Genomic DNA, 15,114 nt, shown 5'->3' with positions numbered 1-15,114 from the left:
CGCACGATCCCCCTGGGCCCAACAGGTCAGCAGGACTCCCTCTTGTACGTCCATCCATGCAGGGACAGGAAAAACACTGCGGTAATTGGGGTGGGGAGGGGCCTTTTAACCTCTTGTGTGCTTTCCTGTCCCTGTAAGGAGAACGACGACATCCATGGTGCCGTCAGGACGGACGTCCTTTAAAAAATACCTATTTGATATCGCCATGTCCGGAACGGCCTGCCCTATAAAACTGTTACACTAGTTAACCCCTTCAGTGAACACCATTAAAAAAATTTAAAAAAAGGCAAAAACAATGCTTTTTCATCATACCACCCAAGAAAAGGTGGAATAAAACGCAATTAAAAAGACTAATGTAAATATATATGGTATCTCTCTAAACTTCATCTTGTCCTGCAAAAATAAACCGCCATACAGCTCCATCAGGGGAAAAATAAAAAAGTTATAGCTCTTAAGAAAAAAGTGTTGCAAAATTATATTTTTTTATAAAATAGTTTGTGTAAAAGCGCCAAAACATAAAAAGATTTAAATGTGGTATCGCTGTAATAGCACAAGGAATGGCGTAAAAAATAAAACAAATTCACCTGCTGGTTTTTTGTTTTTTTTTTATTCTGCCTGCCAAAGATCAGCTCACATTTATCCTGCTCTCTAAGCTGAGCACTTACATCGGGGTTTCCATGTAAATCTAAAATACGTGATTCAGACGGAACGGCCTGCGTAAGATAACCTATAAGGCAGATGGAGGCTCTCTGGCCTATGATCTGGTGATGTCTATCTTTTTAGGCGTGCATAAAAGCTCGGTCTGTGCATGTCTGAAAAGGACACCACTAAACAGAGGCCAAACGGAGTCTAGAGTAACGCTGCTGCCTCATTATAGTGAATGGCTTCCTTGTGGGTTTCATCTGAATCGCGTCCCTCTGAGATTTAGATAGCAACCCCAGTATAAGTGCTCAGCATAAAGCGCAGGGTAAATGTGATCCCAAACATTATGTAAAATGTTCCCAACAAAAGCTTCAACAGCCTCGCTCAGGGCCATCATATGTTGACGGAATTATAGGGGGCTTCCACATTACTGGTAGTACAAAGGCTCCAGAAAAGAAATTCATCAATTTCTGTGCTCCCAAATCCAAATGCCCCTCCCTTCTGAGCCCCCAGTGTGTCTGTGCCTGCAGAAGCTTTTCTTCATATAGATAAGTAGGGGGCAGCTCAGTGAGGGATCAGTGACCTGTCAGAAGCCATACAGATGAATACCTAATCATAGAACCACATGAAGACCCCCAGTGCGCCCCGGAGCACGAGCATATCATTAGCTTAAAACTGAAAATAAAGATTAATCAACAACCACAAGACGGATTTCATCAACCCAGGTATCATTTTAATCAGTATAACTGTGCCTACCTGACTCTTGCGTTACTCTGCACAATCCTGTTGACAGGTTCCTTTTAAATTAATTCTTAAAAAGCTCCAGGCTAATAAGAGATATCAATGAGTATATCAGATTAGGGTCAGAAAAATAATAATTATTAAATATCTGGGCCAAATTACAGATATTTATGATGGAAAATAAATCTAAGGGGAGAAAACAAAATCCTCCGTTTCCCTACCTGCCAACGGAGGTTGGCACCCTATGGGGAATGTGCAATACACATGTTATAAATACTTGACACACTGAAGTGGGTGAGGTGAAAGAGATTTAATACATACAGTAGTCACAAAACAAACGTTTCGGTCATTCAAGACCTTGATCAGTGTGCTATAGAGAGTAGTAGGGGGAATGTGTAATTTGTCACAATCACTAGAGCGGTGACCAGTATATAGAATATGCCAAAAGAACTGGTGGTCAGGGGCCAGTAATTGGCATAATAAAGGATTTAATGGGGGCATGTGTCCTATGACGCGGTATATTCTGGCATATTCTTAAGTGTGCCAAGTATTTATAACATATTGCAAGGTTTGGGAACCTACTTTAGGCACCTCCCTCACTGGCTGTGCTATCATTTTACTATGCTAAGTGCAATACATAGACTCAGAAACCCTCTTATTCAGCAAGCTATAGCACAGTAGTTGCACATGCAGCTGCAGCGCTGACCAGCCGGCGTGATCCAGGAAGCCCGGTTCCCTCTGCAGCTTATTTGGTAAGCGCTATAGCTTGCCGAAAAAGAGGGAACCCGAACAAATTCACTTAACTCGAATTGGAATATCTCAGTTGGTGCTCGATTTTAAAGGTGCGAGTCAGTAAAGTGCTCACTGCCTAGGTATGGTGGGGTTTTTTTATTTTTGCACAAAAGAATATTCTTAAATGTAATTAATAGTGATACCCATAAATATTTTGTATTTCTGTACAAGTGTGTGAAGACCATTTGTTTTGTTTTTTTTTTTTTGTGCGGCAAATTAGTTTTCTTTGGTATCAGTGTGGGGTGCATGGATCACTCTGAATACTTTTTATTTCATTTTTTTCATTAGCAAAAAACAAGAAATCTGGTATTTGTTTTAATTCATATCTTTTACTGCGTTCAGTATAATTGATGTGTAATGTGAGGAAGCAGTGATGTGGTCCGTGCAGTGTAGGTTGGGCCAGAGGCTATCTGTACCGTGTGCTGTAGGTGTAGTGTGAGACAACTGTGCTAACCACTGAGCTGCTGTACTGTATGTACAGTGTGAGCGAGCAGCCAGAGTGTTCCGGACTGTGTGCCACACGTCCAGCGGCAGTTGGCGGTGATCCGGACTGTGTGCCACACGTCTAGCGGCAATTGTCGGTGATCCGGACCGTGTGCCGCACATCTAGTGGCAGTTGTCGGTGATCCGGACCGTGTGCCGTACATCTAGTGGTAGTGGGATGTGATCCGGACTGTGTGCCGTACGTCTATTGGCAGTTGGCGGTGATCCGGACCATGTGCCGTCTAGTGGGATGTAATCTGGACCGTGTGCCGTACGCCTAGTGGTAGTGGGATGTGATCCGGACTGTGTGCCGTACGTCTATTGGCAGTTGGCGGTGATCCGGACCATGTGCCGTCTAGTGGTAGTGGTATGTAATATGGACCGTGTGCCGTATGTCTAGTGGCAGTGGGATGTGATCCGAACCGTGTGCCATGCGTCTAGTGGTAGTGGGATGTGATCCGGACCGTGTGCCGTAAGTCTAGTGACAGTTGGCGGTGATCCGGACCGTGTGCCATATGTCTAGTGGCAGTGGGATGTGATCCGGACCGTGTGCTGTACGTCTAGTGGCAGTGGGATGTGATCCGGACCGTGTGCTGTACGTCTAGTGGCAGTGGGATGTGATCCGGACCGTGTGCCGTACATCTAGTGGTAATGGGATGTGATCCGGACCGTGTGCCGTACGTCTGGTGGCAGTGGGATGTGATTCGGACCGTGTGCCGTACGTCTAGTGGCAGTGGGATGTGATCCGGACCGTGTGCCGTACGTCTAGTGGCAGTTGGATGTAATCCGGACCGTGTGCCGTACGTCTAGTGGGATGTGATCCGGACCGTGTGCCGTACGTCTAGTGACAGTGGGATGTGATCCGGACCGTGTGCCGTACGTCTAGTGACAGTGGGATGTGATCTGGCCCGTGATCCGTACGTCTAGTGGCAGTGGGATGTGATTCGGATGGTGTGCCATATGTCTAGTGGCATGTGATCTGGACCATGTGCTGTACGTCTGGTGGCAGTGGGATGTGATTTGGACCGTGTGCCGTGCGTCTAGTGGCAGTGGGATGTGATCCGGACCGTGTGCCGTACGTCTGGTGGCAATGGGATGTGATCCGGACCGTGTGCCGTACGTCTGATGGTAATGGGATGTGATCCGGACCGTGTGCCGTACGTCTGGTGGCAGTGGGATGTGAGCCGGACCGTGTGCCGTACGTCTAGTGGTAATGGGATGTGATCCGGACCGTGTGCCGTACGTCTGATGGTAATGGGATGTGATCCAGACCGTGTGCCGTACGTCTGGTGGCAATGGGATGTGATCCGGACCGTGTGCCGTACGTCTAGTGGTAATGGGATGTGATCCGGACCGTGTGCCGTATGTCTGGTGGTAATGGGATGTGATCCGGACCGTGTGCCGTACGTCTAGTGGCAGTGGGATGTGATCCGGACCGTGTGCCGTACGTCTGGTGGCAGTGGGATGTGATCCGGACCGTGTGCCGTACGTCTGGTGGCAGTGGGATGTGATCCGGCCCGTGTGCCGTACGTCTGGTGGCAGTGGGATGTGATCCGGCCCGTGTGCCGTACGTCTGGTGGCAGTGGGATGTGATCCGGACCGTGTGCCGTACGTCTGGTGGCAGTGGGATGTGATCCGGACCGTGTGCCGTACGTCTAGTGGTAATGGGATGTGATCCAGACCGTGTGCCGTACGTCTGGTGGCAGTGGGATGTGATCCGGACCGTGTGCCGTACGTCTAGTGGTAATGGGATGTGATCCGGACCGTGTGCCGTATGTCTGGTGGTAATGGGATGTGATCCGGCCCGTGTGCCGTACGTCTAGTGGCAGTGGGATGTGATCCGGCCCGTGTGCCGTACGTCTGGTGGCAGTGGGATGTGATCCGGACCGTGTGCCGTACGTCTGGTGGCACTTGGCGGTGATCCGGCCCGTGTGCCGTACGTCTGGTGGCACTTGGCGGTGATCCGGACCGTGTTCCGTACGTCTGGTGGCAGTGGGATGTGATCCGGACCGTGTGCCGTACGTCTGGTGGCACTTGGCGGTGATCCGGACCGTGTTCCGTACGTCTGGTGGCAGTGGGATGTGATCCGGACCGTGTGCCGTACGTCTAGTGGTAATGGGATGTGATCCAGACCGTGTGCCGTACGTCTGGTGGCAGTGGGATGTGATCCGGACCGTGTGCCGTACGTCTAGTGGTAATGGGATGTGATCCGGACCGTGTGCCGTATGTCTGGTGGTAATGGGATGTGATCCGGCCCGTGTGCCGTACGTCTAGTGGCAGTGGGATGTGATCCGGCCCGTGTGCCGTACGTCTGGTGGCAGTGGGATGTGATCCGGCCCGTGTGCCGTACGTCTGGTGGCAGTGGGATGTGATCCGGCCCGTGTGCCGTACGTCTGGTGGCAGTGGGATGTGATCCGGACCGTGTGCCGTACGTCTGGTGGCACTTGGCGGTGATCCGGCCCGTGTGCCGTACGTCTGGTGGCACTTGGCGGTGATCCGGACCGTGTTCCGTACGTCTGGTGGCAGTGGGATGTGATCCGGACCGTGTGCCGTACGTCTGGTGGCACTTGGCGGTGATCCGGACCGTGTTCCGTACGTCTGGTGGCAGTGGGATGTGATCCGGACCGTGTGCCGTACGTCTGGTGGCACTTGGCGGTGATCCGGCCCGTGTGCCGTACGTCTGGTGGCACTTGGCGGTGATCCGGACCGTGTTCCGTACGTCTGGTGGCAGTGGGATGTGATCCGGACCGTGTGCCGTACGTCTGGTGGCAGTGGGATGTGATCCGGCCCGTGTGCCGTACGTCTGGTGGCACTTGGCGGTGATCCGGCCCGTGTGCCGTACGTCTGGTGGCAGTGGGATGTGATCCGGACCGTGTGCCGTACGTCTGGTGGCACTTGGCGGTGATCCGGACCGTGTTCCGTACGTCTGGTGGCAGTGGGATGTGATCCGGACCGTGTGCCGTACGTCTGGTGGCAGTGGGATGTGATCCGGACCGTGTGCCGTACGTCTGGTGGCACTTGGCGGTGATCCGGCCCGTGTGCCGTACGTGAGCTGTGAGCGGCCAGCTGAGCTCGGCTCCTCCCACCCCGGCGGCCTCCGGGATTCCTCCTCCCCGCACGCAGGACTGCTGGGTAATCATCAAGATGGCCGCAGAGCGTGTTTGAGTGTGGCTCCCCTGCCGGACAGTGAGCGAGCACAGGCATCGCAGGGAGCACCCGGGGCTTGTGCGCTGCCCTCGCTGCAGATTGCGGTGTTGTTTTCTCTCCCCCGATCCCTGTCTGTCCCTTCCCTCATCCCCTTTGTGTTCGACCTCCAGAGGATCCTTTCCGCCCACCTCTCCCCTCCCCCTTTCCTTTCCAGCCGGCTTCCAGGGAAATGTTATCAGAAAACAAAGACTGGTAAGGGGATTCTGGATGGGCCGCTGCGGCGGGTGGGGAGAGCCGCCCCGTGTGCGCTCCGGCCGTGTGCTGAGCAGCGGGGGCTGGAGCCGCGGCTGCCGCAGTGTGCGCTCGGCGGGAGCGGAGGCCGCTCACTCACTGCAGGCCTCACTCACGGCGAATATCGGGCCTGTTGAGGCCGCGGTGGCCCGATGTCTCGGCGCCGTGTGCGCACAGTGGGCAGGCTTCCTATAGAGGAGGGCGATGTGTGGCTGGGGGACATGCCGAGCACACCGGTCCCTGTAGTAACCACAGGCCATTGGTTTCTTGTAGTGCCCCAGAGACCGAGGACACCGTCATGGAGGCCACCGAGAGTCATCCGGAGGGTGAGGCCCAAGAGACTGCTCCAGCCCAATCCCAGGAAGACCACGGCGACCCCAATGAGAAGAAAGAGGTAGGAGGAGTGGGGATTTGTCAGCGTCTGCTCACCGGGGGCCCGCTGCTAGTAAGGGAAGGGGAGCACATGTATGGGGTCTCCATACTGGGCATAGGATACCGGTATACGGGAGGACACTTAGTGGTCACCACTTCATTTGGGAGCTTGGGACGAAACACACGCCCTAAATTGTACTGACTACTGCCGGGGGGATAGAAGTAAACTGTAAGGCCTTAACTGGGTTGTTGGGTGGGAGTTTGAGGCCTGTGGTCCCAAACAGTGGGTTTTCAGAGGGAGGGGGAGATGGTGTTTTAAGGTGCTCCCTGCTCTCCCGCCTCCCTTATCCACCAGCGAAGCCTGTATAAGTGTGTGTGCCGTTCCTTCCTCCGTAAAGACACCTGTCCCATCGCCCCAGCGTTTCCACCAAAACCCTGCTGGACTTCCAGGCGCTGCAGCACCCATTCAGAGCCCAGCTTTACCCAGGCAGCCCCGGGGGTGCCGAACAGACGCAGCTATGAGCAGAAAGAAAGGAGGGCTGGGTGAGACGCCTGCTACCTTCACACCTTCTGCTGCTGATGTGAAACTTACCGTGGGATATTCGTTTCTCCAAGTGACTGCCAGGCAGAAAGACTGTCCTTGTAAAGTACACAGATCTGGACTTCTTGCATCATTTCATGTTTGGCAAAGTGCTTGTGTGTGGTCCCACTAAGACGCTGATGGACTTGTACGATGAAAGAACAGTTGTATCTTCCTAGTATGCAGAGTCTGGAGGCAATACTTCTACAAAAGTGACTTCTTCCTGAATGTTCTTGCTGGAGGACCACCATCTGCACCTTAAAGACTGAAAAAAGTGACTTTATGCACCTGCTGATTCTATTTTCCAAGTTGGCTTTCACAAAAAAATATGGCAAACAAAGGACACACAAAAAGACTTTGAAAAAAATAAAATAATTTGTGGTTTTATTCTGTTCTTTGGAGCTGTGATCAAGGCTAGTAGTGACACTAATGCACTTCCTGACTAGAATGGAGAGCTGTGACCCTGTTTTCCAGCTGTGTTCAGTTGTCCTCCAGACCTGAGGATTGCACAGGGTGACACAACTTGTACAGCACCCACTTGCAACAACAACACTGGGACTCCAAGCTGATAAGGGCTCCTCCACGAGTCCATCCTCCTTTTGAACTTTTTACCAAACCAGACTTTTAAAGCCATCTCTGCCATGGATTAAAGGGGACAGGCCCCTTCTCGTCCGCCCTCCTCACCGTTCACCTTCCCATCTTGCCCTCCAAAACACACGACTAAACCAATTCCAAAATAAGCGGAGGGGCATCGGCTGGCCACTCTTGAGCCACGTGGGAGAGACACACGGGGTACCAGGACACTTCATCACTCCTCTGATTAATCGTTGGTTTCTTTTTTATCTATTTCAATTTCTCTCCTTAGTCTGTTGGGGCTTTTAGTTTTTTTTTCTCTTTATTTTTATTTGAAGCTCAGATTGCATTTCTTAACTTTTATTTTTTTTATTGCTTTCCTTTTAAATTTGCTGATTTATTGATACTCTACAGTGCATTTTTGGGGATGGACTTACTGAAATTGATGTACTGCAGATTTCTATACTTTAATGCAGTTGTATTCTCTAATTCTCAATGGTTTCCTATTGAGGTTTTGAATACGCAGCCATTTAGGAAAACTGCAGGTCACATGGAGCTATTTGATCAGTAATTTGCATCCGCATTTGTAAGCCAAAACTACGAGTGGAAAACAAAGTGTAAAGAAAAGACGTCCCTTCTACCGAGTTTGACCCATTCCTGATTTTATCTTACAAATACTGATGTGAAAATGGCCCGATGGTGCCCACGTATCATTGCTACGTGGTGGAACATGTCTGGTGCTCTGTAGTTCCCAACGAGAAAGTGAAAAGCACAACGTATTATATTGGTGTCTCTGCCAACAGCATTTTACCTTGATCCCACCATAACTCGGTCTATAATTCCATCAGGTTTTAGCGTGCGCAGAGATCTGCTGGTTTTCCTCCTGCTTAGTCCAGCCGTGGTGTTGTAGGAGCTATACTGAGAATTGTCACCTTTGCTAATGTGTGGTGAACAGGAGTGACTGTGGTATTGCAGGGTATCAGGTTTCCCCGTTTTGGGGTAATGCAGGCGTCTGTAAAATGACTGTAAGTGTTCAGGTCTTCTTATGGAGACCGCCCATCTATTGAGAAAATCCGAGCGTCAGACTTAATACCTAGCTGCAAACAGTATTCATTTACCCTCCGATTCCTGATTATTTTATGCTGTAAAAAGAATAAATGGCCTGGCTACATTCGTGCTGACTCTATAGCGTCTGACATGCAGCAAAAAAACACTATATCACATATGGAGGTGCTCAGCCGTACAGAAACCAGTGCGTATGAAGGAGAGGTGGAACACGCTGAGGGTATCCTAAAAGTGAGTGCCGCCCGTCTAATTTCATACTTTGCATCAGTACGCATGCATCTCTGAGCAACGGAGCATTGCTTCACCAACGGATGGCGTAAACAAAATGTCTAATCTTGTGGTGCCGATTTGTCTCCTTACGAACGAAACCGCTTTGCCAAATGCTAGTGGAGTGTGGGTTTACAGGTAAAGGGGAAATCCAATCAGAAAATTGGCCCCAGAGCTGAGGGTGGCATTTAATAGCTGGAAATGGTTGTCGAATGAGTTGTCTTGTGTCACAGCACAGGGTCCCTAATGTCACATGTGATGGCATCACGACAAGGAGCCTAATGCGTTGGCCACTTCTCAATCCCGCCACTCTTTCCAATCCGCAGTATAAGGACAGTGATGACAAAGGACGAGATCTTCTATCCATACACTGTCTCCAAAGTTTTAAAAGGTGTTCACCTATCTGGCCATGTTGACAATCTGTCTGTATTTTGCATACACCGAATATGTGAACATCAATATTGAATGACATTGGTCCGAGTGCAGGCGATTTTTGTTTTCTTTCACAGACTCGCACACAAGCATGCTTGGCCAGGTTTTCCCCAGTGTATCAATACAGGTCCATCAATGGAGTGTATGTCCTATGAATGAATGCCAAAAGCCTAAAATGATGCTAGGTCTTACCTGCCATTGATTTCTGCCAAATCGAAATAGAAAGGTCGGGTCAAACGCCATATTTATGCAGCCCCTACACCAATTGTGTGTGTGTGTGTGTATACAACACTTTAATAGAACAGGATTTTTTTTTTTTTTCAGTGTGGGTGCCAATGTTCAAAAGTTTATACATGCAGTATGGGTACGTGCACATGGTTTTTGTCACTTTTTTTCCATGCAGTTTTGTTGCAAGAACTGAAGCATGTTTTAGTACCAGCAAAGTGACTGAGATATCAGACATCTCATGCATGTGCTGCTTATTTTTTCCTTGCAGATTTGAAGCAATTTCAGACCTTTTTCCTGCCAGGAGGCAGAAAAAAAATGTTTTTTGCTGCAAAAATGTGTACACTTATCATAAGCACATACCCTTACTTTAAGGCTATGTACCCACGGTGCGTGTTAAAACGCACACCAAAAACTGGACTCCTTCCCAGAAATCGCGTGTTTTTTTTCCGCGAGATTTCACCGCGATTTTATCGCGATTATGATCGCGATTTTCGCGTGCGATATTCAAGCACTTTCCAAGCGATTTGAAGCATCGCTTGGAAAGTGATTGACAGGTTGGTCACACTCGTCAAACATTGTGTTTGACGAGTGTGACCAGGTTTTTACTATTGAGGCTGCCTATGCGGCATCAATAGTAAAAGATAGAATGTTAAAATGCTAAAAAAAAAATCGGTATATTTACCTTCCGACGTCCCGCGCTGCATTCCCGGGCCACAGCGTTCCCAGTAATGCCTTGCTAGACCTGTGATGACGTCTCGCGTTGCTATAGCGATCTCGCGAGACCACATCATCACTGGACCGTGCCGCAAGGCATTACTGGGAACGCTGAGGCCCGGGAATGTAGCGCGTGACGCCGGAAGGTAAATATACCCCGATTTTTTTTTACAGGGGTATGGTACCCAGGGCCTGGAGGACAGTTTCCTCTCCTCCACACTATGGGTACCAACCGCACATGAGACGCTTAACTTCCCGCATGGTGGGCATAGCCACATGCGGGAAGTAAGCGATTCTCATGCATTCCTATGGGTGCGGAATCGCGGCAATTCTTTGCGATTCCCCACAAAAGAATGAGCATGCTGCGATTTTTTTCTACGATGCGATTCCGCCACGGAAAAAAGCGCAGCATTAGCACAGCATGTGCGGAATGCCATAGGAATGCATGGGGGGCGTTCTGTACACGATTTTTAAACGTTTTCGCTGCGTTTTTGCGCCGAAAATCGCTGCAAAAACGCTTAAAAATCGCTATGTGGGCACACAGCCTGGAAGGCAGTGATCACACTCACATTCTTCCCAAGCACCATTTATTTTAGTGAGTAGACGACCAGCTCTCCGCTAAACAGGTGGAATACGGCCGTGTTCTTGAGATCATATGACCGTCTTTCTCACCATATGAGTGTTTTATAACCTTTTCCTATATTGCTGAAACACTACAGTTAGGCCAGGTTCACATTGCATTATGGTACTCCGTTTAACAGATTGCGCTTGAAAGCTGCATTAACACGATGTAACAACCATTAGCGCACCCATAGACTGCCATAACCTAGCACATCGCTAACGCATGTCAAAACTGGCATGCGTTAGCGATGTCCTGTTATGCTGTGACGAACTCTCGGACGCGGTCTACCACGTTCAAGGGTCCTTCACGGCTAGTGCAGAAGGAGCAGCTGCATTAACGTGATCGCTCAAACGCGATCAAAAGACGACTAGCGTTATCGCAGTCTAACGCATCCATTAAACGGACTACCATAACGCTATGTGAACCTGGCCTTACAAAAACGCCCTTTTATACAAATTCGACTTCAAGCTGATGAATTTGCAAGCACTAATTTTCAGGTTAGTCGTCCGTATTGGACGACATTGCAAATAGAAGCCTCCCGACTTTTTCCCCAACAGATGATGTCGGGGATAGAAGTTTCTGATCGTTGGCATCTCAACAACCAAAGCTTTTGCACTGTGCCGAAATGGGGCTACCAAACGATGGTGGCGGCAGCTCTATCATAGAGGTACAGGAGTCGGGAGATGGCTGGGTATCTCAATCCATTCCTCTGGAGGGAGCATGCATCTGCCTTTGGGGAATGCGATTAAGTTAGATTTCAGTAACTTCATCCCATCTTGTGCTCTGTAATCTAGTCTTACACCTACTGTGGCGGGTTTGTCTTGATTTACCTGCAATTTATTTTCCTTTGTTTTTGTTTTGTTTTGTTTTTTTCTTTTGTTCTTTCTATCCTCTTGCTTATAAACAATTTTTTTTGTAATTGTTTGTATTTAATTGATTAACTATTTATCTTTTTCCCCGGGGTGTCATATTGCATCCATCCCCTTCCTCCTTTCTCTACCCTTTGTCCTTCATTTAGGGCACAACGCCACCAAGAACATTTAAGCGGAAGATCTCTGTTATATGTAAGTAGCCGTCTGTGCTTATGCTAGTAGTTTTCTTTTATTTCCTGTTGAAAATGTGGCTTTTATTATGGTCTTGCTATGGATGCGTATAACGGAAGACATGTGAATAAAGATTCTTCCATATGTATGTAAGCTAAAATACAGTACCAGCTCGATCTTCGTATTTTTTGTGATCCCACTCAGACTGATGTGGGTTGCTGCTAAGAATAAGGCTGGGTTCCTTCAATCACTGTCTTCGCTATCATTGAGACACCACATTAAGAATTCAGAAACGCATATATAAGATAAAGAGCCCCTTCTCTAGAAAGTATACAGGGAAAAGTAGATAATTAGGTTTGTGAAGCTGTTTTTTTTAATTTAGCATTTTTTTTGCATTTTGTAAAGCAGCTACAAAGTGTTCCAGTCAGCCTTCTCCAGCATCTACTACAAACAGTGACAGCGAGGGAGCGCACCCAGCACGGCGACGGCGATGGGGTGCTAGCACTGCCACCACACAGAAAAAGCCCTCCATTAGTATCTCTACAGAGTCTCTGAAGGTAGGCATTACTCCTGTAGGTCCATCTAATGCCCGCATACGTTACTAAAGCCTCATTTGTATGATGTGCAGAGTTGTACCAGTGACTGGATTCCATAGTACTGCTATCGCATATAGTTCCCTACATCGGTGCAGTCTCTATTTAGTGTTGGCAATAAAACTGGATTTTATATACCGAACCTTACACATTTTCATTATTCTCCTTCCAGAGTTTAATCCCTGAGATAAAAGAAATCAAGCAAGAAGCAGTGGTGGATCTCCATGCTGAGGATGCCCATATTTCTGAAGATGAAAGTGAACGAAATGGAGATGACAACTCCCACGACAAAGGGCTGAAAATTTGCCGGACAGTTACACAGGTAGACAATCCGCTAAACTTGTGGCCTCTGTTCACACGGGATGCATTCTAGTTGGCACTGGGCAGCCCCCCTATATGGTGTTACTAAGAGGTTGTGAACCAGAATAATAATACATTTTATTTCTATAGCGCCGACATATTCCGCAGCACTCTACATTTCAGAGGGGACTTGTACAGACAATAGACATTACAGCATAACAATCACATAGATTATAACAAATACCAAGAGGAATGAGGGCCCTGCTCGCAAGCTTACAATCTATGAGGGAAAAAAGGGAGACACGAAAGGTGGGTGATAAGTTGCCCTGATTGTATGGACCAGCCATAATGTTAAGTGTGTATCAGTACAGACACAGAGGGCTAATGGATGCATAAAGCATGTGGGAACATGATGTGGGGAACCTGGTTATGGAAAAACTTTTGGCTGTGCCACACAGGGATAGATTAGGTTAATATGTTGAGGCAATAGGCCAGTCTGAATAAATGCGTTTTTAGGGCACGCTTAAAATTGTTGGGATTGGGGACTAATCGTATTGACCTGGGAACTGCATTCCAAAGAATTGGTGCAGCACGTGTAAAGTCTTGGAGACGGGAGTGGGAGGTTCTGATTATTGAGGATGCTAACCTCAGGTCATCAGCAGAACGGAGGGCGCTGGTAGGGTGGTATACTGAAACAAGGGAGGAGATGTAGGGTGGAGGGCTTTGTGGGTGAGGGTAATAAGTTCATACTGAATTCTGGAGTGGATGGGTAGCCAGTGTAATGACTGGCACAAGGTAGAGGCATCGGTGTAACGATTGGTGAGGAATATGATCCTGGCTGCAGCATTCAAGACAGATTGGAGAGGGGAGAGTTTGGTAAGGGAGACCGATTAGAAGAGTTACAATAGTTGAGACGAGAATGAATAAGAGAAACAGTAAGAGTTTTTGCAGACTCAAAAGTAAGAAAAGGTCGAATTCTAGAAATGTTTTTGAGGTGCAGATAACAAGAGCGAGCCAGTGATCGGATGTGGGGGGCAAAGGAAAGCTCGGAGTCAAGTATGACCCCAAGACAGCGGGCATGTTGCTGGGGAGTAATAGTGGAGCCACACACAGAAATGGCAATGTCGGGTATAGGTACATTAGTAGAGGGAGGAAACACAAGGAGTTCAGTCTTTGACAGGTTCAGTTTCAGATATAGTGAGGACATGATGTTAGACACAGCCTTTAGACAATCGCCGGTGTTTATTAGAGACTTAAGTGAGGGCAGTTTCAGTAGAGTGTAAGGAGCTGAAGCCGGATTGGAGAGGGACGAGAAGAGTTATCAGAGAGATAGCGGATAAGACGGGAGTGGACCAGGCGTTCCAGGAGTTTAGAGATGAAGGGAAGATTAAAGACAGGTCTATAGTTAGCGGCACAGTTTTGGTCGAGGGATGGTTTTTTAAGTAGTGGATGTATGATGGCATGCTTAAATGAGGAGGGAAAGAAACCAGAAGAGAGAGAGGTTAAATATTTTAGTTAGGTGAGTGGTGACAGCAGGGGAAAGGGACTGGAGGAGATGTGACGGAAATGGGTCACTGATGCAAGTGGTTGGGCGAGAAGATGCAAGGAGCCTGCTTACTACTTCTGTGACTGGTTCAAAATCAGAGAGTGAGCTAGATGCAGTTGAGGAGGTAGGACAGTGCATGGTATGAGGTGATAATTTCCTGTCTGACCTGGTCAGTTTTTTCTTTGAAGTAATTGGCCAGATCGTCAGCTCGGAGCTCCGTGGTTGGGGCCTGTACTCTTGGGTTGTGTAGAGAATGAAAAGTGTCAAAAGTTCGTCAGAAGTGACGAACGGCCCACCGCTGACACCAATATGTGACGAACAGCCAGCAGGAGGCACGCCGTTGCCACCAAATTGTGACGAACGGCGGACCCTGTGCCACCAAAACGTCACGATCCCACCACTGGCACCAGCAGGTCAACGGAGGGACGTGACGCACTGCCGGCACCCGGGTATCACAGGCACAGTGGGGGCTTATCTTAGTTATCCCACCACCGGCACCAGGGGACACAAATACAGCAATCTAATCTTGCTCTAAAAATTTACCGCAGGGGGGTATTTTGGATGCCCCACCACTGCTAACAACCTTCCAAGAACTGCGGGGATTTATGTATATCCCACTTTCTCAGTTCCACTTTGGAACTCGCAGCTCTCCAGCTCCCCCCTTACCCTCAGGTCAGTTAGGG

The 15,114-nt window shown here is 48.7% G+C and overlaps 1 protein-coding gene across 7 annotated transcripts in view; it reads left to right on the top strand.

The window, feature by feature from the left end:
• ACIN1 (apoptotic chromatin condensation inducer 1) overlaps positions 1 to 15,114 on the top strand; it is a 160,492-nt gene that overhangs the window by 133,893 nt on the left and 11,485 nt on the right. Inside the window, exons 1-5 of one of the 7 annotated variants that reach the window (XM_073575457.1) lie at positions 5,658 to 5,790; positions 6,370 to 6,490; positions 11,968 to 12,013; positions 12,398 to 12,549; positions 12,758 to 12,907. In XM_073575457.1, coding sequence (XP_073431558.1) covers positions 6,395 to 6,490; positions 11,968 to 12,013; positions 12,398 to 12,549; positions 12,758 to 12,907 — 444 coding nt within the window. In that variant the 5' untranslated portion in view covers positions 5,658 to 5,790; positions 6,370 to 6,394. Of the gene's footprint in view, positions 1 to 5,657; positions 5,791 to 5,846; positions 6,058 to 6,369; positions 6,491 to 6,866; positions 7,875 to 11,967; positions 12,014 to 12,397; positions 12,550 to 12,757; positions 12,908 to 15,114 lie in introns of those variants that run through there. The other 6 variants (XM_073575456.1, XR_012232189.1, XR_012232190.1 and 3 more) reach the window with 6 other exon arrangements.

The sequence above is a fragment of the Dendrobates tinctorius genome, unplaced genomic scaffold, assembly GCF_039654945.1.
Source record: "Dendrobates tinctorius isolate UK_male_01 unplaced genomic scaffold, ASM3965494v1 ptg000044l, whole genome shotgun sequence".
Lineage (NCBI taxonomy): Eukaryota > Metazoa > Chordata > Amphibia > Anura > Dendrobatidae > Dendrobates > Dendrobates tinctorius.
This window is presented reverse-complemented; position numbering and strand designations above follow the sequence as displayed.